This window comes from Zootoca vivipara, chromosome 7 (genome assembly GCF_963506605.1).
Source record: "Zootoca vivipara chromosome 7, rZooViv1.1, whole genome shotgun sequence".
NCBI classification, from domain to species: Eukaryota; Metazoa; Chordata; class Lepidosauria; order Squamata; family Lacertidae; genus Zootoca; species Zootoca vivipara.
In genome coordinates, this window is record NC_083282.1 from 15,320,330 (window position 1) to 15,347,245 (window position 26,916).

Genomic DNA, 26,916 nt, shown 5'->3' on the forward strand with positions numbered 1-26,916 from the left:
CTACATTTAGTCTTCTACCCAGGCCTCTCCTCTACTGGCATCACACAAACTGGACTGGGCACAAAGTCTGGGGTATCTAGCGTTTAGAAAGGAAAGATGGCTCACCAGGGGTGCCAACTTGAATAAAACATTGGGGGGAGCAGGTAAGCCCTGTCCCACACGATTGATTACAAGATCTGGCACACATATGCCATTTGAATGGTAACGCCCATTTGAATGGTAATGCCCATTAACTGGGGGGGTCAATCCCCTCAAATATTTTAGGGAGGGTGAAGGGACCGCAGCCCCTAAGAGTTGGCAGTGCTGGATTAAACCCTGTGGAGGTCCCCCGGCAGTCGAAATCTTGGGGGCCGCCCTCACATTGAACTAAAAAAGCTTGATTGTAATTTCCCTTCAAGTTCAAATAAATTGTATTTTGATGCGTTGTAGCGGGGGCGCTGAAAAGCATGGGGCCCATAGGCTGATGCCTACTCTACCTATTTGGTAGTTGGGCACTGGGAGTTGTGGGGAACAAAAGTCACTTATCCTTGTTTTTTAGCATTCAGTTGAGTTTTTAAAGCATGAAAAGTCAGCATTTTGCTGGAAAAAAATCAGATGCAAGTGAGTTTCAATGACTCCTCACAAAGAATCATTCAAAACAAGGGTGGTAATAATCAGCATGAGGATACTCTATGAATCACTAGGACATTAGGGGATCCTTAGAATCAGCTGGAAGACAAGCATGATGAAGTACAATGCAATTAAGGGAAACCGAGAGCGCTTTGCGTGCCCAAGCATCTGGTCAGTTGTTCTGCTGCCTTCAAGTGTTTTAAAGTCCCTTGGCAGCTATAAATAAAACCCTAAGTTTTGGAAGGGAATTGGAAGAAATATATATTATTTACACATATGGGCTAGTTAAGAGTTATGATGCACCATGATTTAGCCTAACCAAATGTGCAATCATCACAGATCCACTGGGAATAAGGGGGTGTTTGTTCTTCATGGAAGGTAAAGACAGAGAACATTTCAATAACTGGGGTTCCTCCAAAACAATTTTGAAATTGTTTTTAGCTCACCTCCAGATTCCTATTTTGCAGAAATGAAAAACTCTCCTGGATTATGCAGCTAGAATGCAAGTACAGCTCTTACAAAATTATCAGTCCAGCATTAGTTGAAACAAATATACTGTATATATTGGTTTTTTTTAATTTAAAAAAAGGAGGGAAGAGAGACACTCATTTCAACATCTGCATTAAAGTATTTCCACCTGCTTCTATAGCAGAGGCCACAAAACAGGCACACACTACTTAACATATTACTGACAGAATGATGAGAAAGCTCCTGTCAGGCACGGGCCAGCCGGGTGTTGGAGACAAAATGCACAGCCCCAGCTGACTAGTTAGAGAAAGTCTGGAGAGGTACAATTATAGAGGCATATGACAAGCCTTCATGCTTGACTGACTTGAGAACCGATGACATGGCATTAAACAGCAATCCTTCCTACCCAGCGGTCACAAAACAGCAATAAGTCAACTGATGCACCGTTGTAAAATCATGATTTATTCCTTTGCTTTGAATACACAAGACTACAGCACAATGTTCTGGTAGACTACCACTGCAGGTTCACTTGGGGCCCAAACATCCAGGGCTTGCCTGCCTACAGCAGGCATAAAATCAATGTTCTAGCACTGGCTTCCTGAAAAAGGTTTCCACGCTAGCTTAATTCACATAGCAACTGCAATACAAAAAGCTGCATTCAAGCTGTTATATTCTCATGCCTTTTTAAAGCACTGAGTGCATGCAGAATGCCCGTTTGTATGCATATGTTCATTTACAGGAAGATGGAAATAAGAGAATTGCAAGTCAGAAAAATAGATACAAAGTAAACGTTTTACCTATGCAAAAGGCAATCGTGTATTTATGTAAAAATGCATATATGTAAATAAAGAACCGATCATTATTTTGTTACACTTTCCCCATTAAAATATGTTGATCACTATATGCTGCACATTCCAAAAACTGAACCCCCTTTTTCATTTCCATACATATCAGGATTAGTCCTTTAAAACCACAGGGTAGAATGAAATGGCAAAGGGCTAAATCTTTTTTCAAAAAATAGTGGTTTAGAGATTCAGAGAATTTTCTATCCTCCACAAAACAAGAGTAAGGGGGGCTTGAGAGAGAGCTTGAATTATGTCTTTTGTTATTGGTGCAACTGCCCTTAGATAGTGAACCGAAACAGAGCTGATAACTTGGAGGTGACATCACAACTCAGTCTGCATGAACTGTCATAAACACTTGGTATTAAGTTAACCTCAAAGATAAAAGGACAACTCCCCTAACAATAGAATGGATTTGATAACACTATTTTCAAAGGAAAGGGGTTTATTCAGAAAGCAAAAGTCTAATGCAGGAGTTACATTTTCACTGGGGATATATAGTCAAAATTTGCTTTATTTTATGCAAGTGGTAACCATAAAAACAAAGGTTGGTATCCAACTAAAGTCTACTCAAGATAGAGCCATTGAAATTAATGGATCTAAGTTAGTCATGTCCATTCATTACATGGATCTACACAAAGTATGACTCATGTTGGCTACAACCCATTAGAATAAGAGAATATTCAATACAAAATACTAATTGAGGTGGCTTAGCTGTTAATGCAAACATGAAACATAATGTTTAATACAGAAATATAAAAAGTGGATCAGAAGATAATATGATTACCACCTTCAAAAGAAACTAAAGCACAGTTAATTACAAACTTCTTGGTTTCATTCCTCATGTCATAAAGGGTAAAAGCTATGTGTGGGCAAAAGGTTCATTCATATCTGTCACAGTGGCCGGAGTGGACTACTTCAGAGTAACGACGCTACGCAGCTCTGCATTTTATTCTTTTATTGGTGCTGCGTATTTACAGTGCTCAAGTCATTGCTATTTACACGGAGTGATGTTGTCAGTCGGTTTCAGAACCTCCTAATGGCTTTTGGCGCGTCTTTCTCCAACACAAAAGCTTTGGCAGACCCATCCTCTTGCCCCTCCTCTTCCTGCGTAATTCTGGAGTTGGGGGGATGGGTCTTCCCCCCTTACTTGCCCCTTCCTGTCCCACCTGGGACCCTGGCTCCTCTACCTTGCCTGAGCCTCGGACACGACTTCCTGCTTCCCCACTGGAATCGGAACTCTCCCTGCTTTCCCCTTTGCTCGGGGACGGGCTTGAACTCAGGAGGGGAGGGACTTCGCGATATCCCCTGTCCCTCACATCCACCCCCCTCCCAAGCTCTCCTTCACCCCTCCCCAGGCCCCCCCCATGTGTCGGTGACGACTGGAAGCCTAAAAACTCGGTGCTCTCCGAGCCCGTTGGTGTGAACACCTCCCCCCAGTCCTGCGAGCCCCCCCCTTCCGCCTGGGAGGACGGGAATCCCAAAAAGTCCGTGGCGTCAGAGCTGGTGGGGGTAAAAATGTTTTGCCAATCTGCTCCTTCCTCTGACTGGGTGGATCTTGGCGACACCCATACCTCATCCTCTGGTTCCTCAAACTCCGCTTCCCAGCGCCATGGTGAGCTGTTCTCCCGTGCCTCCTCCTCCTCCCCCTCCCTTTCCATGTGCCAGGGCTTGGGTCTGTGGGGAAAGAGGGCGTGAAATTCTTCCACCAAGAATTCCTCCTGTATCTGAGTGGCGGGAACCCATTCATTCTGGGACGGTGGAGCATCCTCCCATGCCATGAGGTACTCCAGGCCCCCCACCCCCCACCTTGAATCCAGGATGGCTGTGGCCTCATTGAGTTGCTCCCTGCTTTCCCTCTCCCCCCCTCCCTCGGGGGTTTGTTCGCTGTCTCGAAGCCTGCTGCTTTCCCTGTACGGCGACAGCAGCGATCTATGAAACACTGGATGCACCCTCATGTCCTCTGGCAGTGCCAGCCTGTATGCCACCGGGTTGACCTGTTGCGTGACCGTGAAGGGGCCCAGCCATTTGGGTGCCAGCTTTTTGCACCTCCCTCTGGTGGGAAGGCCCTCCGAGGACAACCACACCTTGTCCCCCACCCTGATGACCTCCCCTTGTCGCCTGTGGCGATCTGCCCCCTTTTTGTACGCTTCCTTGGCCCTCTCCAAGTGTTCTCTGAGCTGCTGGTGCACCGTCTCCAGTTCCTCTGCCCAATCCTCAGCCTGTGGGCCCTCCTCCTCCTCCTCCCTCTCCCTCTCTGGGAAAGATCTGAGGTCGCGCCCGTAATTGGCCTTAAAGGGCGACACCCCTGTGGAGACGTGCACTGCATTGTTGTAGGCAAATTCTGCTAGTGGCAAGCGATCCACCCAGTCCGTTTGCCGCTGGCTGACGTAGCATCTCAGGTACTGCTGCAGAATGGCGTTGACCCTCTCCGCTTGTCCGTTGGTCTGCGGGTGTCTAGCCGTCGACAAGCTGACCTCCACCTGCAGGAGGTTCATGAGCCGCCGCCAGAACCTGGAAACAAATTGGCGGCCACGATCCGAAATAACCCTTAAAGGTAATCCATGCAGTCTGAAAACGTGAGCAACAAACAGTTTGGCTGTCTCTTCTGCCGAGACTGCCCTGGCACACGGTATAAAGTGACACATTTTGGACATGAGGTCCACCACCACCAACACTGCAGTCTTACCCCTGGACGAAGGCAGATCTGTGATGAAGTCCATGGACACCACTTCCCACGGCCTGTGTGGTGTGGCTAAGGGCTCCAGCAACCCTGGTGGCGCTGCTCTGACCACCTTCGCCCGCTGGCAGGTGGTACAGCCCCTTACATAGTCTCGAACATCTTCCCTCACCCCTGGCCACCAGAAGTGTCTCATGACTAGGTGAGTGGTCTTGTCCCTTCCAAAATGCCCCGCTGTAGGGTTGTCGTGCATCTGCTTGAGGACCGTACGTCGAAGCTGGGTGGTGGGTAGGTACAGCGCACCCTTGTAGAAAAGCAGCCCTCTGCGTTCTGCAAAGTCTTTTGCCTGCTCCCTCCCCCCTCTCAGTTCTCTGAAGATGCGGTTGGCAAATTCATCCGCTGCCGTCAGTGCTGTGAGTTCTGCCTCGCTCACCACTGCTGCTCCGCAGGACCATGCCGACGGGGGGAAAATGTGCCTTGGGGCTGGTGGCGCCTCCTCCTCCATGTACTCTGGCTTGCGGGAGAGGGCATCCGCCCTGACATTCTGCTCTCCTGGGATGTAGTGTATGGAGAAGTTGAAGTTCGAGAAGAACTCCGCCCACCGTATCTGCCGCTGGTTGAGCACCCTGGCAGTTCTCCAGAACTCCAGGTTCTTGTGGTCTGTGCACACCTGGATGGGGTGCTTGGCGCCCACCAGGAAGTGTCTCCAGTGCTGGAACGCCGCGTGGATCGCAAGAAGTTCCCGATCAAAAACTGTGTAGTTTCGCTCGGGCTGGGTCAACTTCCTGGAGAAGAAGGCACAGGGTCTCCACTCTCTGTTGGCGTCCAGTTGCAACAAAATGGCGCCCACAGCCTTATCAGAAGCATCTGTTTCAATGCGTAGGGGCGCGTCCTGAACCACGTGGAACAGGTTCTGGTCTGAGGCGAACACCCTCTTGAGGCTTTCGAACGCTGCTTGCGCCTCTGGTGTCCACCTGAACTTCTGCTTGCCTCTCAGGCAGTCAGTGATGGGAGCCGTAACTCGAGAGAAGTTCTTGATGAACTTCCTGTAGAAGTTGGCAAAGCCTAGTAGGCGTTGGGCATCTTTGCGCGTCCTGGGGCTGTGCCAGTCCAGGATGGTCTGCACCTTGTCCTTGTCCATCGCTAGCCCCTTGTCTGATAGCTTGTAGCCCAGGAAGTCCACCTCCTTGGTGTGAAACTTGCACTTCTCCAGCTTCACATACAGGTGGTTCTCCTTCAGGCGCTGTAACACCTCCCTGACGTCCTTCACGTGCTGCACTGGGTCGTTGGAGTAAATAAGGATGTCATCCAGAAAGACCAAGCATTTCCTGAAGAGTAGGGACCCCAGGACGTGGTGCATGAAGGCCTGGAAGCATGCTGAGCCCCCTTGCAACCCGAAGGGCATCACCAGATATTCAAAAGAGCCCAGAGGCGTGAACATCGTGGTTTTCCACTCATCGCCTTCCCGGATCCTGATCAAGTTGTACGCCCCCCTCAGGTCTAGCTTGGTGAAAATCTTGCCCCTGCGTGCCGCTGTCAGGAGATCATCCACTCTTGGCATGGGGAAAGCCACTGGCTCTGTCACCGAATTCAGCCGTCTAAAATCCACCACAAGACGGCGCTGTTGCGTGTCTTTCTTGTCCACCCAGAAGACCGGGCTGCCCCCTGCTGCCTTGCTTTCTCTGATGAACCCCCGCTTGAGGTTCTTGTCGATAAAAGCGCGCAGATCCTCCAGTTCCTGGTCTGACATGGCGTACAGCTTGGCTGGGGGTATAGTTGCCCCAGGCACCAGGTTGATCTGGCAGTCAAAAGGCCTGTGTGGGGGCAGGTGGTCGGACTCCGCTTCACTGAAGACCTCCTGCAGGTCCCAGTATGGTTTGGGTATCGCCTCACCCCCTTTGACGTGCATGGTGGCCACCGTGGCTATCGGAGGCCCCTCCCCTGGTTGGTGCTGCATGCAATGTTCCAGGCAAAAGTCCGATCCAAAAGTGATGCATCTCTGATGCCAACTTATGGAGGGGTCGTGGCGCGCCAGCCAGCTCATGCCCAAAACGATTGGGGGGTCTGAGATGGTGGTGACGTTGAATGCCAGTGTCTCTGAGTGCCTTCCAACCGTCATTCTCATGGGGGGGGTTTGATGAGTGATGGCCCCTCCCAGCAGCTCTCTGCCGTCAATGGTTGCCACGTGCAGAGGAAAATCCAGCTGCAGAAGCTGGATCTGGTGCTCTTCTGCAAAGTTCCTCGAGAAGAAGTTCGCTGACGCCCCACTGTCAATTAAGGCGAGGACTGTCAGGGGATAGCCATTAGGGAGCGTGAGCGTCACTTCTAGAACCACTCCTGCTCTGGGAGGGGTGGGCTGGCTCTGCTCCTCTCTGTGCGGGTGGGTGGGCTGGGGCTGTTGTCTGCTGACTGTGCCTGGCTGCCGCCCCTTGTCTCCTGCAGCCAGGCTTTCCCGTTTCCCTGCTGTGGTGCTGCGTCAGTGGGGGAGGGCACAACCGTTCCCGCCTTTCCTTGCCACTCCCTGCGATGTGGGCAGTCTCTGACGAGATGCTGGGGGGAGTTGCAGAGAAAGCAATTCCCACCCCTTCCCTCCTTGCGTCTTGGCGCCGCTGGGGTTTGAAAAGCCCGCGCGCGCGCTCTATCAATCTGCATGGGTTCCTGGTCCTGACTGGCCCCAGGCGTGGCTTGAAAGGGTTGTTGAGGGAGTGGCTTCTCCTGCGACCGTGGGAACCAAGCCCGCTTTGCGCGCGTTGCTTGCTTGTCGCTCCATCTGGATTCCTGCCTCACCCCCACCGCCAGAGCCGCTTTGCTCAGTTGATCCATATTACTGGGCTTTGGACCTCTCGAGAGCTCATCCTTCACCTCCTCATGCAACCCCAAGTAAAACGCCGCTTGCATTGGGGCCGACTGCAGATCCCACCCCAATCTGTGCACCAGCATGGTGAATTTCGCCCAATACGCGCGAACTGTCATATTTCCTTGGCGTAAATTATGAAGTTCCTCCTTAGTCTGGTCCATATGACTATCGGACGAATACATCGTTTTCAAACCTTCTAGAAATAGTTTGACATTCTTCATGCAAGGATTCCTTGTTGCAATTAACGGTCTTAGCCACTCCCTGGCCGCCCCTGTAAGGTGCTCCACAATAAACGCTACTCTGTGCTCATCATCAGGGAACTCATCGTGGTGCAGCTCAAGAGCATACACAATCTCAGTCTCAAAGCCCTGGAACTCCTTCGGGTCTCCATTGAACTTGCTTACTAGGGTCCCGGCTCTCCTTCCTGGCAGCACTTGGACTTGGGGTGCCCCTCCCGCCTTGTTTTTCTCTGCATCCAGCTTGTTTTGGAGGTCTACCGCCACCGCCCTTAAATGCTGCTCTTTTTCCTGGAGCTCTCTCACCTGTTCCGCAAGTTGTAGCCGGTCGTCCTGGACCTTCTTAGTCTCCTCTTTAGCTGCCTTCAATTCTCCCTGCGCCTGCAGCGACAGCTGTTGCAGTTCTAGCTGGGCTTGCTCAGCGATCTGCCGCCACTTCTCCGCCTCTGACACGCTCATCCCGGCAACTCCAAAGTAGCCCAAAAATGTTTAGGAGGTTGCTGTCACAGTGGCCGGAGTGGACTACTTCAGAGTAACGACGCTACGCAGCTCTGCATTTTATTCTTTTATTGGTGCTGCGTATTTACAGTGCTCAAGTCATTGCTATTTACACGGAGTGATGTTGTCAGTCGGTTTCAGAACCTCCTAATGGCTTTTGGCGCGTCTTTCTCCAACACAAAAGCTTTGGCAGACCCATCCTCTTGCCCCTCCTCTTCCTGCGTAATTCTGGAGTTGGGGGATGGGTCTTCCCCCCTTACTTGCCCCTTCCTGTCCCACCTGGGACCCTGGCTCCTCTACCTTGCCTGAGCCTCGGACACGACTTCCTGCTTCCCCACTGGAATCGGAACTCTCCCTGCTTTCCCCTTTGCTCGGGGACGGGCTTGAACTCAGGAGGGGAGGGACTTCGCGATATCCCCTGTCCCTCACAATATCCCAGCTCAATAAGTCAATATTTCTTCCTCCAGACTTAGCCAAGATACTCCTCATGAGTTTCTAAACTTAGTTTAGTAAATTCTCTGACAGACACCTGGTGGAAGTGCAGAAATGCAAAATAGATAATCGGCATGCTACACACACTTTCAGTCTTCTGTGTAGAAGAGTGCAAAATTGGATATAATCCAGTTACTACTTTAAGTGGTAACTCTTAATGGGTCCTAGGTGGGATACATGAACATTTGATATTACCCTACATTGATGCAGACAACAGTTCCATCCAGCTCAGTGTTTCCTACCCTTACTGAAAGGATCTCCAAGATATCAGGGGACTAATATATATTTTTTTTCCCTCTGAAGCGGAGATAAACCTGGAAGGTCATGCATGCAGTCCATGTACTATGATACAGTAGGACCTCGGGTTACAAACACTTCGGGTTACAGACTCCGCTAACCCGGAAATAGTACCCCGGGTTAAGAACTTTACCTCAGGATGAGAACAGAAATCACGCAGCGGCAGCGGGAGGCCCCGTTAGCTAAAGTGGTACCTGAGCTTAAGAACGGTTTCAGGTTAAGAACAGACCTCCGAAATGAATTAAGTTTGTAACCAGAGGTACCACTGTACAGGTAAAGGACTCCTGGACGGTTAAGTGACTGGTGCTAAAAAAATTCCATTGCAAAAAAATGCCACTACAATATTTCTACAATGGTCAATAATTTCAACCACAAGTAGAAGTACAATTTGAATACAGAGCCCTACTACCTGAAATTCCTTAAATGTAGCTACAAAGTTGTTGTCAGACTTTACTTCCCATTAGCTCCAGTCAGCACAGCCAATATTCAGTGAGGATGGGAGTTATAGTGCAACAGCATATGGAGGACACCACCAGGCTTAAAGAAAGGAGCCACAAAACAAACCTTGAACCTTTGGAAATTCCCAACTTGATGCATATTGAGAGGGTTGCATCCAATCAAGCTGCAGATTTTCACTCACACAATGAAACCTCCCCTCCTCTCATCTGCAGTTCCTCCCCCCCTCCCCGCCATCCCACACATGCACTGTCAAAATCTGCTCCCAGGGATTGGGAGGCCTTCGGAAGCAGATTGGGCAGAGGCAGGGAGAGCAGAGGGAGGAAAAGTCCAATTGCAAAACCAGAACTGTGCTTGTACAACATCAGATACCACCGAGAGGGTGGTTCTACTCTAATGGAAATCTGATTGCCATGATTGACATCCTATACCTTTTTAAAATGTGGCTCTCTCTTTTTTGGGGGGGGGGTTATTGGGTTGTTGTTTTTATTTTGATTATATACCGTATATTGTGGTTTTTATGTTGATCTTTTCTGTGAACCGCCCGAGACCTTCAATTAGTAGTAATAATAATAATAATAATAATAATAATAATAATAATAATAATAATGTGCACCAACTCTACGTTTACTCTGCTCTGGTCACACTGCCGACTGATGCAATCCATTTCAGTACAGTGGGCAGCGTCTACATGACAGTTGCCCTGCATTAAGTTGTTCCTGCTGAAAAAGGAGCTGTTGCTCAAATTGCACTTTAAAAAACTTAAGCCAAATCTGAACTGCAAGACTGACTGGTACAGGCACCCTTCACCATGTAAAGCATAGTTACAAGTTCAAGAGGGGCACTTCTGGTTGTCCCTCGACACAGCTCCGAACAGTTTTTTTGTTTTTGTTTGACTCACCGCTTTCCGCTGGAAAACACACTCTTTCCCGTGGAATCAGAACCAACACAAATCCATGGAAAGCCCATGGATTAACAACTGGCATACAAGCTTAACAAGTGAATGACAACTAGAGTCAACAAATGGATGTTGGACTTCTTTTTATCTCTTGAAACGAAGAATGCTATTTATTCAGCACCCCCTCATACCTGCATAACAAAACTTCAGAGTATCTCAAATTTCAAAGCTTTCAGCACATTTGAATGAGAGCTAAGCACTGATAAAGTTGTTGACTGTATTTTGATCACTCAATGCAAAATTTTATTTGTTCATGCTTTTAAAGCCCTGCTCTTGCTATCTATAAAGACTCAGATAGTAATCCTGCAGAGTTAAGCAGCTCAAGTGAGTTTTACCTCATAAATTCCATTAAATTAAAGGAAATTAAAATTAGCTTGCAAACCTAGTATACATCCAGATTAACTAACAGTGCAAAACTATTTGTTGTACTATTTCTGATTATACTGAACATACTGTACAGTAAGTGGTTTTGCATTCAGTGAATCATTTGAACACACCTATTACCAGACTAGAAAGTATGCCATGCAATAGATTTGAGTGAATCCTAAGTAATATATTTCTATACTTAACAGACAACAATCTGCATACACAATGAGGCCCATTGGCTTGAAAGCAATGTTGCTTGCAACTTAATTGAGATGGGTGTAGACCTGAATATTACACCACATGGGAAAGGATAGAACAAAAATGGGCTATCAAAAAATTTAGGCATGGCTGTAGAGTTAAAACATGGCTCTCTTTATCTCTGTGACATCTGCAATGACATAAGAAAGCCATTTCAGCATAGGCAGAAGCATAAAACCTGTAATAAAAAAGGCTATTTGGAATAGTAAGTTATTATCAGCCTGAAGAGCTGCTCCAAAATCAGAGCTATTACAGTATATGCTCCCCAAACACTACTCTGCAACCAAGATGAATTTACCTATTACCAGGTTTAGGGTACTAGCTATTATCATGCCCCCTTGATTTCTTTCAAGTAGCTCCAATGGAATAAGCCACAAGTGAATAATAAAGATCTTATAATAGCCCTTAAGAATTCTTTATAGGGTGGAAGGCACAGAAATGAACTCTAGCGAGTTAGAGAACTCTCATCTCTGGATAACAAAAAATAATTAACCTGACTTAATGTATCTGAGAAGGCTTTATATAAATCAGACTTTTGTGCTTCAAGAGTCAGATTAAAACCATATATTTTTAAAAGTATGTAGATATTGTCTCATAAGTACCTACCGAACATATTTAAATCTGCATGAGTCTTTTTGAGATGCTCAATGTATTCTGCTCGAAAGATGTGTGAAGTACTTACAGTGCTTAGTTTGCTGGAGGTAATAATGATGCGTCTCTCGTGCAACATGCTGGCATAAAGTTGCAGCATGTTGTTCACATCCACAGCAACAAAATATTCAGTAAGATTTCTCTGTTTAATAAAGAATAAGCACTGTTAACACATTAATAGTGGTAATTGAGTGGAGCATAAACTTATAACTACCAATTTCCCTGCTGAAGGGGGATTTTTTTTATCTCGTTAAAGAAATATGTCTGCACAATAAGCATCTTTAACTGAAATTTGTCACCTTGTTATCATTTTCAATATTAAAAACTGTGCTTCAAAATATTCAGTTTTTATTTTTTGAGCAAGGTTGTCCTCCCTCACCAGTTTTTTAGTTTAGCTTATTAAGCATAACAACTTCTCAAACATTCATGCTTGCAAACACACACACAGAGAATGAGAGCGATCCTTGCATCCACTATGGGCAATTGATTGTTTTAAATTGCATAAATGCATATACACTAGTGTATGCAAATCCCCAGCACTATGGAATTGAAACAGTCTGTGAAGGGAGAGAGTGGCGGGTGTTGGGATGTGTAAATGAATTAAAGGAAAATAAAGCCATTGAGGAGAGAGATGAACCAGTTTATTTCCAGGTCCTATCCAGCCTTATAATTCAGTGGATATGTGCTAAATATCCCATATAAATCTTACAAAACTTACACTTTCAGGTACTGTTGGTAATCCAGTTAGATCCGGAGTAATGAAATACGATTGCTGCTCAAGGAAAGGAAAGGAAAACAAAACAAAAAACACAGAGTTATTGGTCCTCAAACAGATAGCAGTATGTTTATGTAGGCTAGTTAGCTTTTGTTCTTGTGGCAGAATGACATGATTAGTAAAGTAATCAAGAGCACCAGATAGTTTGATTCAATAGACCACAGGCATGAAAAACCCTTTTCAGAAAAGTGTTTGTCTTCTACTGAAATCACAGTTTTGCTAATTCCAGGAGTTAAAAAAAAACACAACAGCTTATATGTAGAACATCATCAGTGTTAAAGAGTATGTGACAAGGCTCTTTTCAAACCTTGGAGCTGAAGGAGGAGGAAAAAAATCAGGAGAACAGGAAGAAAAATAGAAGAAAGGGACTCTATACATTCAGTTGCTTCTGTAGCTGCTACTGCCCTAGATGGCAGTCACCAGGTCCCCACCTGCACTATACATTTAAAGCAGTTTAAATACCACTTTAAACATGTTTTCCCCCAAAGAACCCTGGGAGTTGTTGTTTGTTACTGGTGCCAAGTATTGATAGGAGACCCCTGTTCTACTCATAAAGCTACAATTCCCAGAGTAGTTTAACAATCATAAGGAGATGGAAGGGTGTGGCCTCATATTCATAAAGTGGACTAACAAATCCTGCATTCCTAGCCACGGTTTTCTTCTTGTATCTCCCTTGTTCGTAGACTGGCAGCTGGTCGGGGGGGGGGAGGAGCCTGTACTCCTCACCAGGTTGAATATAGCCCTGGGCTTCCAGTTGCTGATTGTTACAGAACTGGGTTCATTCTGTTAAATATTTACAAGCAGGTTGCAAAACAACCCAAGTCCCCCCCCCAATAGTTTATGAGAAATGTAACTTAACAAGGTTCTGCATGCATATTTTAATGTGATCCACAGGAGGTGTCAAAAGCTTCACTAGTCCACAAGCATGGACGATAAACACAGTGTATGAGGGTATAAGGCCTCCAGCTGATTAACTGGCTTTTTTTAAATAAAAAAATTGTCTTTTATTAAAGGTTTTCCTGGGTTACAGAAATACATCATCTCTATTTCTGAAACTAGTCACGATCACCATGAAGGTCAAGGAGAAGTGAACCACCATTGTATGTTGGGAAAGCAATTCCTATTCTAAGGAAAAACATTATGGGATTACCAATATGGGCAGAAATCACCGCTAGTCTGTTCTTATCAAGACAATGGGAGAGATTAGCAGGAGAGGTTTGACTAAAGTGAGGGTTGGTCCAATTTGAGGATCCGGAAACCATAGGAAACATAGGTGTATAAGGTCTGCCTCTTCCCTACTCTCATTCAACAACCGCCAATTATTGTGAACAGCTGGCCTGCTCTGCTTCTGATGATGGGGGATGTGGAAGTTGCATTTTTAATTGTAGCACTGCTGCAGGTACATCCTCAGCACAATCCCACACATCTACTCTGAAGTCTCATTGAGATCAATGGGGCTTACTCCCAGGTGAGTAGGTAAAGGATTACAGCCTCTGTCTCCAAATTAAACTTAGGATCTATGAGAGACCGAGCATCACAGAAGCTCTTAGCTAGCCTCATAATTGTGAATGGGGAAAATGTTACTAGACTAAGACCGTATTAATGGGATCTAGAATTTTGTACTAAGGAAAGGACCTGTGTAAGTTCATTTATAGCTACTTGTTAAAGTAAGGTGTTTATGCCACTAGGACTTTATTATCCCTGTCCAATTATAGCCTTATTGGGCAAATGTGACAACCAACACGTTTTTCACATTCAGAATTAGTTGATAGCTAAATAAAACACAAGCAATGGTAGAAAAAGAAGGAATTAGCACAAAAAACCCAATTACATTAGGAATGTGTTTTTTAATCCAGTACATGTACAGAATGACAGAATTCATGTAACATACAAAAAGGATAAATTCAGATATTATGAAACCAAGAAAGCATCCCAAATCCTGAAAAATATTTTCTGTTTATACTATTTTTAGATTGAAAATGCTTATTTGAAGATGAAGGGGGGAATCCCAAGGGTGCCAAACCCTTAAATGTATTTAAATTTCAACCTGAAATTCTTCTTCAGGGATATTTACAAAGCAGGACATTAAAAAAAATGTCAGATGATCTTCAGATAGTCATCACTAGCAAAAAATAATTATACTTTTATATGATCTTTCACTAGTTAACTTAAACCCTTTTAGGGTTTTTTGTGGGGGGAGGTGAAATATAGGATTCTTTCCTATCACCACCACCTTTCTCACTTTTTGGTGGGGTGCAGCCCTTCTTTTTCATTTTGATGGCTAATTATTCAACTTATTTCTTCCAAGGAGCTAGAGTCAGTCATTAAAAAAATGAAATATTCAACCTCTGCTAAGAAATTATGATAAAAACGGCATGTACCACTGAAATATCAGTAGAGATATGATGTTAAGGCATTGCTCACATGCTGCCAACAGTGCCAAGTGTAAATATATTCAGTGAAAATAATACATTTTTTATTCCTGTTCTACAAAGAGGCCTTCTCAGAATTTGTAAACAGTTGAAAGGCATAAACATTTAAAAAACAAAACAAAAAAGTCAGTAAGAATAAACTATTGTCACTCTATTAAATGTAAAGAGGATATTTAGCATACAATTTGCACATATACTTCCAATTCTGGTTTAGTCTAAACAGAAAATACATTCAAGATTTTTTTTCTTTTATACCAGAGCCCCAACACAGTAATTTCTCAGGGGACATTTATGAATCACTTGCAATCAACAGAGACATCATTTGGCAGGCAATTATTTCTTTCAAGAGGGGCTGTGAGTAGCCAGAGCAGTTTAAACTCACCGCCATTAAACATGGTTGATTTTTCAAAACTTGCTCACTTGCAAAAAAGATCTCGTTGTTCTTTTTCCAATATGAGAGAGAAAATTGAACAAATTCATGTTTTGAAACCAAAGAACTGAGTTTAACTTGCAAGGCTGCACTTTTCTGAAATAACTTGACTCCATTCTCTTTAACATCATGTAATGTTTCAAAGGCAAAAACAAACAGCTCAATCAATCTACCTTGTTGTTTTCAAACTTTACAATATAGGGTTTTTGGTTTGTAAGGTGTGAGGTCATTTGCTGTTTTTCTTTGCAGAAGAAACAGAAATGGGAATACCAAAGATGAATGAGGAATTATCACAGCAACAGATGGAATGGCAAAGGACTGAGCTATGTACTAAAGTAATTGGGCATGTATTCAGGCAAATATCTGAAATCCTTTCATTACATGCAGAACTGCACATATAAATTAAAGCTGTGCCTAGCAATCAGGATCAGTTTTGTTTTTTCAAACAACCAGTGATGATATTCTAGGAACAGAAAGGTGATTAGCAACTAATACCGTAGGTAGCAACTAATAGGTAGCAAAGTATGATACCCGGTTGCACTGTTAAGTTTAAACTTTTGTGTTCGTAAATGTCCATATCTTTGCATGTATACTCTTATTAGCTGTGTGTAACATGGGTTTTGAGTTTGTTCCGAAACAATTGTACTCCACATCATGAGCTCTGTGCTTCTCAGTTCCTGATAGGTGCAAATTTTCTTAATGAATATCCAACTTTGCTTCCATGCTGGTTCTAGTTCATCCGGCCAAAAGGCTGGTTACAGAAGGTTCCATTTTCAGAGTATTTTATGTAAAACTGGTGTTGATGTGTGAGCCTCAGAGAACACAGCTTGGCATCCAGATCCCCAGAGGAGTATATGGCAGAGACAATTAGAAGGGGAAAATGTTTTTACTACAGCACCAAGCTAATTTATTGGACTGAGTGAGTGCTGTCAAACATGGCATTCCAGACTGCCAGCTTTTCAAGCACTTTTCAAAACCTAATTATGCAACGTCTATTAGAATTGTGCAGATGATATTTTTTTGTCTGAAGAGTTTGTGCATCAACAAAGCTAGTCTCCATGCCCTACCTGCATCCCAGAGGAAAATAAAGATTGGTGGCTTGCAACATAGTGCTTGCTAATATTGTGCACCATGTGATTATGTGTGTAGAACAAAAGCCTACTGATATTAATATTATTTTTATTCTGGATTGTGTCCAATGCTAGTCCTACTCAGAGTAGGCCCACTAAGGTCAATAGACCTTACTCACATGGGTTTATTAATTCACATGAGTTAAGTCTAGATACAACTTTCTTATTTCTAACCCACTCTTCAACCTTAAGGCTCCTGGGGCGATCCACAAACAATTCATTAAAATGCAACACAGCAACATCACATAACAACCATGAAACCAACATCATAACAGTTCACAAGCAGAAGAAGCAAATTAATTAAGCCAGTCATCTCCATAAGTCTTGAAGAAAGAGTGACATATTGAAAACAAGTAATGGGGGCGACAACAGTTTCTCCAACAGGAGGAAGTTGTACATACAGGGTGCGATAACAAGTATGTCTGTTAAGGTTTCTAAGGGAGATATGCCAGTGAAAAAACATCAAGAAGTATTTTAAAACAGGTCTAGCTAGCCCCTTGTCATCACACAGTGGATGTCAAAATACAACCCAAACAAACAGGCACTGGCTTTTTGATTAATATATTGCCTTCTCATAAAATATCATATAAAGAACAAACACAAACATTAAAAACAATAATTAAAATAGGAACAAGAAAATCTGGAAAATCAGGCAAAGAACCATAGAGATACTGAATCTGTGTCATCTATCCAGCTTGGTGACAAGGACTAGACTTCTGGGAGGTTGTTTTCAAGTGAAGGCTGTGGCTATTACTCATGCCTTCCCCAATCTGCCCTCCAGATGTTTTGAACAACAACTACCAGCAGTTAGCATGTGCAACCCCTAAGTCAGGCATCCCCAAACTTCGGCCCTCCAGATGTTTTGGACTACAATTCCCATCATCGCTGACCACTGGACCTGTTAGCTAGGGATCATGGGAGTTGTAGGCCAAAACATCTGGAGGGCCGCAGTTTGGGGATGCCTGCCCTAAGTCATATAAAGTATCCACTGTGCAAGACTGTATGTTTGTCCACAGCTCCTAGAAAAACAGAGCTCCTTTCTGTGGTACAACAACTGAAGAATGCTGTTCTCCTAGCCATGTCCATAGCACAACCTTTTGTAGCTACCTGCATCTGGACCTCCAAGTCAAAGATTCGAAATGGAACCTAAGAAACTTGTGACAATTAGTCTAGTGTCTAGACAGGGGATCCACACATGGCTCAAACACAGGTAGGTTGTGACAATAGCCCCAAGCACGTAGGCACAAAAAATGGGGTACAATATTAGCTCATGTGTGGCATTAAGAAAGGGGGAAAGGGGAAAACATGCCCAGTTATTGAGTTTGGGGGATGTCAAAAGCCACCTTAACAATTCCCTCAGTAAGTTCCTGTGCCTACTTGGGGAGATCTGCCTCTCATTTTGAGAGATGTGAGAATATAATTTGGATACTTAATCATGGCATCAAGCTCCCCAATTTATACAGAGTAAATAAAAAGGGCCGTTTTTGTTGCTGATTATTATTAATTGGTATGAGGCTCTGTAATGAAGACAATACTTACCAAATTTAAGCTGATTGGAGTATTTGCCTTTGGCACAGAATGAGTATACCAAGTTTCTAACAAGTCATTCAAGTCATCTTCCTATAAAAAATAAGATTTTAAAATCTTTATTCAGTAGCTATATAAACCATGGTCACCATAATCCAGTACTTCATATATGTACACAGTAACAAATGAATTCTAAAACCCCTAGTAATTTAAACCAATATCTGATTTCTCACCTCTGCAAATCCTAATTGACGCCCTGCTCACTCTCTGGTTTTACTGCTTTTCTAACTCTGTCCCCTCTGGTCTACTCTCCCCCTCAATTTTCTGAATCATTTCTTCTCCCACACCTGAACCTTCCTACTTCTCTTGTCCTGCTTTCCAAAGGCCATGCTTCTTCTACCTCCTCCTTTCCCAGGCCTTTATTTCTGCCCCACTTATTCCTAGGAATCACATTGAAAGTATCTATAAAACAAATCACATATTGTTCTACTTTTATCCCATTATCTGGGCAGCAGGTTAAAATGACCCCAGTTGTCCTATCATTTCTTTCTATAATATCTATTCTATAACATTCCAATAAAACACTTATTCTAAAATCTAATGAAAATTGGTATATAACAGTAAAAAACAGATAAGCAAACAAATTACAATGTCAATATTATAAGAGACAGAGTCCTAGTTAGAACTCGGACAACAAAGCTTGCTAGCATCTTGAATGTTTGCATTTATATTCTGTGAACGCATGCCAGAAATCCATCATCTCTCCAACTTGGATAGCTTTAAAAGAGGATTAGACAAACTCATGCAGGAGAAGGCTATCAATGGCTACTAGCCATGATGGCTGTGATCTGCTTCCAGCAGCGCTTCTGAATACCAATTGCTAGAAACCACAGGAGGGAAGAGGGCTCATGGGCTTGCTGGTTTCCACAGGCAACTGGTCGGCCACTGTGAGAACAGGATGCTGGACTAGATGGGCCATTGGCCTGTTCTAGCAGGCTCAGGGCCGGCTCTAGGGGTAGGCTGGGTGGCAGGGGGCGCCCGACATGCTTGAGACGGCCCTGAGCAGGCTCTTCTTGTGTTAACAACTGAGTGCATGAAGAGAGAATGATATCATGCTCAATGCCCCAACCTCCTGACCTTCAAGTGACCAGCCATTGGTATGAACTGAGCTTTAGTGCAGAGAGAAAGCTGCACAGATATAGCTTGTATGTACATAGGCTGCATTTGGTGAATGTGTGAAAAGAGTTCATGTGTCTAACAGTCAACACATTGGTGCGTTTTCAGCATAGCAGTAAACCCACTCCAGTATTTGCTTGTACAAAATAGTAAACATCACCATTATAACTGGTTGGCCCAGGCATCCCCAAACTGTGACCCTCCAGATGTTTTGGCCTACAACTCCCATGATCCCTAGCTAACAGGACCAGTGGTCAGGGATGGTGGGAATTGTAATCCAAAACATCTGGAGGGCCGAAGTTTGGGGATGCCTGGGTTGGCCCATTTTCCATTCCACAAACATGCTTCTTAGATGACTGATAAAGCCATCATTTTGGTCCAGTTCCATCCACTTTGACAAGTACGTTATTTCTTTTTTTAAATGCTACCCAGTCAAAAGATGGAGTACAGATATTATTATTATTATTATTATTATTATTATTATTATTAAATTTATAATAAAATTTATATCTCGCTTGATTGTTAAAAAAACAAAAAACCCATAGCCCTTCAAAGCAGTTGTCGTGTCAAGAGAAAGGGATGAAGCTTGCAGTCACACCCAAGTAGAGCTTCACACATCATAGGAGAAGAAATCCACAACGCATAAGGAACTAATGGGGGGAGGCACAAATAGCAAAAATAGGCTGCATGATCTTCATCTTGAGTACACATACTATAACATTTTGTTGCAAGCATGGGTGTAGCATCCCATGGTCGCCACTCACTCAGAGTGGGGTGCAAGCTCACCTGCCACTTCCCCCCCTGGGTCAGGCTTGACCTAGGAGCAGAGCTGTGGCCAGGCACAGGCCGTGCAGCTCAGCTATGAAGATAGGCGACAAGACTTCCGACTTTTCTTCTAACAAGCATATATTTAATTAATAAAGAAAACTAACATAGAATTACCTGTCCTTTAGACAAATAGTCTGCCAGCGTATTTAAAAGTTTGTAGTACACCTCGAACCATGGCAAGTAGCTGAAAAGAGAGACATAAAAGCTTTTATTAAAAAAGGGACAAACACAATATGAAAATGATTTCATTGCGATGCACTTTTTGAAAGCATTCAAGCAAGATTGAACAATAATGTTTTAGATCTAAGTAGTTCATAAGAAAAAAGTATATTGTCTTGATCCTGCAAAACAAAACAAAATGTATCTAACTTTTTTCTCATTTGTAAGAAAATACTTAATAGACAGTACACGGTGATGGCTGTGGGTTGTTTTTTTAGTTTTTTAACTATTCTTGGTTTGTTTAGCTTTTCCTTAAATCCTCAAGAGGGCATTTGATACTTACCACTCATTAAAAACATATCACAGGAAGTCCACAAAGCTTGGATGCAAAGGGGCAAGCTTGATACATTATGAAAAACAAGCACACAGAGATAATATGTTTTATACACATACACACTAAAGTATGAAGAATGAAAGAGTCCAGCTAATTGCATATTGAAATACTAGATACTAGAATTATTTTCCTTTCAAATCTGGGAAGACTAACAACAACTACCCCTATTTTCAGAAACTGAAAAAATAATGTTTAAAAAACAAAACAACAGCTATCATGAACCTACAACTGTTAAAATGACAAAAATGCTAGATGCAGATAATATAGATCCATTATTTAAAATCAAAAAATCAAATTGAACCATACACTAGCACTCAGAGAGGAATATACCTATCACAATTATAACGGAGCCTCTGGCAACCTACTTTAGACATTTTCACCAGCTTAACCATATATATGACTGGTATAACCATCTCCACCATGTGCAGAATGATGTCACTCTTTTGTAACATAAGAAGGGTCTGCTGGATCAGGCCAAAGGCCAATGTAGTCCAGCATCCTGCGCTCACAGTGGCCAACCAGATGCCTGTGGGAAACCCACAGCAGGGCCCAAGCACAAGGGCACTCCCCCTCCCAATTGGTTTCCAACAACTGGTATTCAGAAGCATTACGACATACATCCCCAGACTTCGGCCCTCCAGATGTTTTGGACTACAATTCCCATCATTCCTGACCACTGGTCCTCTTAGCTAGGAATCATGGGAGTTGTAGGCCAAAACATCTGGAGGGCCACAGTTTGGGGATGCCTGCATTACGACCTCCGCCTGTGGAAGAAGAGCATAGTCATCATAACAATGTACTGTCATAGCTATGCGTACCCAGATACACACAACCATTCCTCATTTCTCATTAAGGAGCACTACTACAGGGGGGCAAGTGTACAGCCCTGCTTCCAGATTTGTTGCTGCTGTTGTTGTTGCTGCTGCTGCTGCTGCTGCTGTTGTTCAGTCGTTTAGTCGTGTCCGACTCTTCGTGACCCCATGGACCAGAGCACGCCAGGCACTCTTGTCTTCCACTGCTTCCCACAGTTTGGTCAAACTCATGTTCATAGCTTCGAGAACACTGTCCAACCATCTCGTCCTCTGTCATCCCCTTCTCCTTGTGCCCAGATTACATTCTACCAGTATAAATAATATGGTTGGCATCCATCTATCTTGAGAAACAATGGAGTGTTTCTCTGGGGTTGAAGTCAAACCACTGGAGAATCACAGCGCCTGCTGTGGCTGCCAAGACCCAGTAACTCATTACTGCTGCCTCCCACATTGTTTTTGTTGCTTTAGCCACACTGAAGTGACCTCTCTGGGGCACAAGCCTGGGCAGTGTGTACGGAGGTCCTGGGCTGCCCAGATGACAACATTGGCTTCCCTGATGTGGTCCAATGGAAAGCAGAGCAATACATTTGGCTGCAGGAGCTGCCAGAAGGAGACATGCAAGAAGCAATGTGTTTATGCACATATAAGTATGATGCTGCCCAGCCAGGAACACCTCGGCTCTGTCTTTCTTACCCTATACATATCGACTTCAATACAAACTATTGTGAATGAAATTCTGTTCATGCAAGAGGACTTTCCTGTCTCCCCCTTCCTACTGAAGCTCCCATAGATCCTCCTTAACCTTTTCTTCTTCCTAAATTAAGCATAACAACTATTGTGGAAGAGGGTGATGTTTATCCTCTGAACCTAAACTTAGGAACTTTCTTACTCACTTCAGCATATGCCACAGTTAAGGCAGGAATAATGATTATGCTACACAATAATACAGCTGAGGAGAGGAAGCCAATTAGGATTTGGTCACCCCTGTCCAGTGCATAACACAGAGAAACCACGAAAAAGCTGGATCACAAAACTGGCTTAATCAGTATCTCCTAATTTCAATAATTCAGAGAGTGCTTCAACAAATTTCCTGCCTGCCATGTAAAGCACAAAATCTTTAAAATGACATCTGCAGAATCAATCACGGATGTGGAAGTGTTATGCTTTTAAAATGCATTCAGTCCGACCTAAAGAGTGGCCCTTACCTGTCACATAAACAACGGCAGCATATATTTCATTGCTAATTAAAAACGTACTTAGCATATTCTTTTAATCCAAGAAGCCACAAGGCAGGCGCTCAAGCTTTCATTCAAAGTCATTCTTCAGCTTTGTTGCACTAAGTAGACTTCCACCTCGCTTGCGCTTCCACTACAGTTCTGATAAAGCTTTTATATTCGCAAGTCAAAGGTTAAATAAAGGAAAGGAAATGTTTTCTGTCAAACAGTCAGGTAACCACTAACAGTCCTGAACTATCAGCAGGAATCTAACTTCTAGTAATCAAATAAAACTAAGGAAACCGCCTTTCCGTAGCTAAATGTCTAATGTCTAGGGGCTACTTTCTGTCTGGAAAATTGACACAAAATGTGTAAAATTGAAACATTCTGCTTCTGAGGGATTTGCCTAAGGAAGAAGGGGGGGAGAGCTTCAAGCACAGTCTGAGATGAAGAACTACAAAGGCTTCCCAAAAAAAACCTGTCTACCTTATTAGAACATTTCGTTTAGAAATCTAGGTGACAATTTTACAGTCATAAAATTTCATTAATCAAATCCAAGGCTGAAAATTTTAATGATGCCGTCTGCATTTCACAGGATGCATAAGGTCAGCTAGAGACACAGACAGTAGTTTAACAAAATGAACCCAGTCAAATTATTTTCATGCATTTAGGAAGATATATACCTGGTTTCTTACGGGAGGGAGTATTAACAAAACAAAACTAAAAATCCCCCAAAGCATACTGTTCTTTAACAATGACACATCAAAGTTAACACAGTAATTTACACTCGAACTCTCAAGTCTGCACCATCATTAACGTGAAAAATTAAATTTAGACAGCAAATTTAGCATAGCAAAATGTGTGTTAAACAGGACTTGAGACATCTTTTTCAGTCTAAACAGTGAAAGGCAGATTAAAGGTTCTGTAGAAGCCTGGGCAACAGCAGGAATCCAGACTCTGAGCACCACAGAAGAGGCAGACAAATGGAAAATAGTATGCTGCAAAGCAACACACAGAAAGCCTGCAGAAAGTTCTAGCCACCTCTTGTGCTGTTTAAGCTGTTTATATTGCCATTGCGTATCCATTTGCAGTTTTGCTTCCATTTTAGTAGCTGCAATGGGGGGAGAGCAAAATGATTCATCTTTCTTCCTATTTTCCAACTATAAAGGTATCGAAGGTATCGAGCACAGATACTGATAAAGACCAAAGCGACACACAGCAGCCATTGTTAAGTGACAGAGTCCCATGCGAGTTATAGTGGTCTATGAAAAGAGTAACCAATAAAGTGAACCTGGTGCGGTAAATTTGCAACATGTTGTGATTTTTCTTTACCCTTCCAAAAAATAATAATACACTTTTCTTCCTCAAAACAGTGTAGATCACCCGACCCCACTCCGCTCACCATTCCCCCCTCCCTCCCCCTCTTTTCTTCCTAATTGTTTAAACCAATTCATGAACCAAGAACTTATACATTGACCACTAACAAAGAAACATATGTTGTAGATATATTTCCACATTTATTATGCTATTTTTGTGATATACAAATGACATGAGAAAACTTGGTATACTTATTTGTACAACATTATTCTTGTTTGTAAAACCCAATAAAATAAAAAATGGTGTAGATTCTTAAATATTTGTTAGGGATTTATACCCCCCCCAACAAATCCCCAGGACAGAATTTAATTATTATGTTAATAAAAGCAATCAAGAGCATATACCATGGGTAGGCAAACTAAGGCCCAGGGTCCGGATCCGGCCTAATCACCTTCTAAATCCAGCCCGCGGACGGTCCAGGAATCAGCGTGTTTTTACATGAGTGGAATGTGTCCTTTTATTTAAAATGCATCTCTGGGTTATTTGTGAGGCATAGGAATTTGTTCTTTTTACCCCCCTCCAAAATATAGTCCGGTCCCCCACAAGGTCTGAGGGACAGTGGACCAGCCCCCTGAAAAAAAAAGTTGGCTGACCCCTGGCATATACAGTTGTGGCTGGTGAGGCAGCATGACATTGCTCACCTGGCTTCCCTCTGCACTGCATCGTTGCCAGTTACCAAGAGGGAAGGCAGCACCAGGCTAAGATCCCCACTGCCTTCCCCCTCTCAAAATGCATGTTAGAAAAAGGGACTGCACCCCATCTTGTACTAGTTCTTGCACAATGATTCATGGAACTGAGCCGCTGCCAGAAAATCTTTCGCTAGTGCATCTCTAGGTCCAACCCTCAGATGGAAGGGTGCACTAAATCTATATCACATTGGCGCAGGGGGCACTGGTCTGCGCTGTGTGTTTGTTGTGGGTCACAGTCCCTTATAAGCAGAAGATTTGATAGCACTCCTGATGTTGCTTTAAGGCACCCAAGCCAGGAGTGCACTTTTTCATCTTTGTTTGATCTGTGAGCTATGCCTCTTTCTAGAGGCAGATTGTACAGTGTTCAATTTTATTGCTGTTATGGATCTGTGCTCCGTTCCTTTTGGTGCCTTTTATGGCAGAAAATAGACATTCTATGTTTAAATATAAATAAAGATATATGCTATCTTACATGACTATCCAAATGGGTTCAGTCATGTTTCAGTTCACTATTATCTGCTTTTGTCTTTTCCTTTGTGCAATCTGCATCTCTTCAGAGCCCATCGATAACACAGTTAAGGTTGTAATATCTGATATTTTTTTAAAACCAGAGAAGAGACCTGTTCACTTTAAATATATTCCTTACACTCAAATTATTTCCCCCCCACTGCCCTCAAAAGTAAAAGATGGATGTGTTTCCAAACTATACATACAGAGTATTCCCCACCCCCACCCCCCCCCAAAAAAGCTGGCCTGGTAAGCATTTAGCATTGCATTGTAAATTTGAAATTGTCACAATGGAAGGAATAATGGCAGTATTCTTATTAAAGCTTGCTGAAAAATTATAGCTTGCCACTTTTTATTTGAGCAGTTACTTCTACAAAATAACAGACCAAAACTAAAGTATTCAATTAAAGTGGGCAAATGTGGTGCCTTAAGAATATAAGAAGGATCTAGCTACATCAGCATAATTAGGTCTGGAAAGATGCTTCTAGAAAGCTGGCAAGGACACATGGAGACAACTGCTTTGTGTTGCTGTTTGTCCACAGAATCTTGCATTCAGAAATACATTGCCTCTTAACATGGAGATTAATCAACATTGATAACCTCACCTAAGAAGGTTAGATTACATCCACTATATGACAAATTTCTACACTATGTTTGCATAGTTAGACACTAAACCAGAAGTGTGTGTGTGGGGGGGGGGGAATATGTTATTGAGGGAGGGAAACCTAGAGTACTCCTGCTAATTTACCAGCTCAGATTAACTGGGCTCAGTAGCATGGAGACTGGCGCAATGCTTCACAGGCATACTGAATCAACACGGCCTTGACATTTGAAAGCACTCTCTGTCTGGAAGTAGCCAATGTGAGAATCAACATGCAAAATACCATTCTGTAATCTGATTTGAGAAGGAAATGCACAAACAAAATAGGAAGAGTGGCTTCCCTTAACTTTCAGCAAAGCTGCACACCAGAAAATGAAATGTAAAGTGAGGTGCTTAATTTCCTGTGATCTACCCAAAACCAAAGTAAATGGATTAGTATGAGCTTTGTCCAAATGCAACGGGCATTTACAACCATTATTATATGTTAAATAGTAGTTGCAGTTGCAGTAGAAGCAACAAGGTAAGTATTAGGAGTTGCAGGTTTAATGCATGCAGCCCTATGCATGCAACATATTATATGTTAAATAGTAGTTGCAGTTGCAGTAGAAGCAACAAGGTAAGTATTAGGAGTTGCAGGTTTAATGCATGCAGCCCTTTGGGTTGGGTGTCCATGTTTCTGCTTAGTGAGAATAGCTGAGCAGAGGAAGGAACAGCAGAAGGGATTCTGCTTCAGTATCCTGTGCTTTGCAGCTTGTGTAGAATCCCTTCTGGTGTTCCTTCCTCTGCTCTACTGGAAGTTTCATTTACTGAATACAGAGGATGCGGGGCTAGCAAAGCATAGGGCAAGGACGATCTGATGGCCCCATCCACTGCTCAAATGCTGGGGCCTCCCCAAAGAGTTGTTTACATTGCAGTCCCAATGTGGAGCCAGCCAAGCACCTCAGTTCTAGCTGGCAAACTGGGGTGAGTGGTGAAAGGTCACCCCTTCATCCTGAATCAAGTCCGAGGCCTGTAAGATTTCCCCCAGGGAGGTTCCCTGCTACATGACTGGTCCTGTATGTCTTATCCAACCCAAGTTGTAACAGGAAATGTAAAATACCTAACAGAATAACCATTTCTTGGGGAGGGAAAGGCAAAAACCTCATACCATGTGCCAATCAGGTATGAGGAAAAATATTTCAACACCACTCCAAGCAA

General features: G+C 43.5%; 1 protein-coding gene across 3 annotated transcripts in view; it reads right to left on the minus strand.

Moving 5' to 3' along the window:
* Nucleotides 1-26,916, minus strand: part of DENND1B (DENN domain containing 1B) — a 190,726-nt gene that overhangs the window by 80,676 nt on the left and 83,134 nt on the right. Inside the window, exons 6-10 of one of the 3 annotated variants that reach the window (XM_035123795.2) lie at nt 20,081-20,150; nt 17,975-18,055; nt 15,258-15,317; nt 12,387-12,440; nt 11,700-11,810 (exon numbers count right to left, since the gene is read on the minus strand). In XM_035123795.2, coding sequence (XP_034979686.1) covers nt 11,700-11,810; nt 12,387-12,440; nt 15,258-15,317; nt 17,975-18,055; nt 20,081-20,150 — 376 coding nt within the window. The remainder of the gene's footprint in view (nt 1-11,699; nt 11,811-12,386; nt 12,441-15,257; nt 15,318-17,974; nt 18,056-20,080; nt 20,151-26,916) is intronic. The other 2 variants (XM_035123796.2, XM_035123797.2) reach the window with 2 other exon arrangements.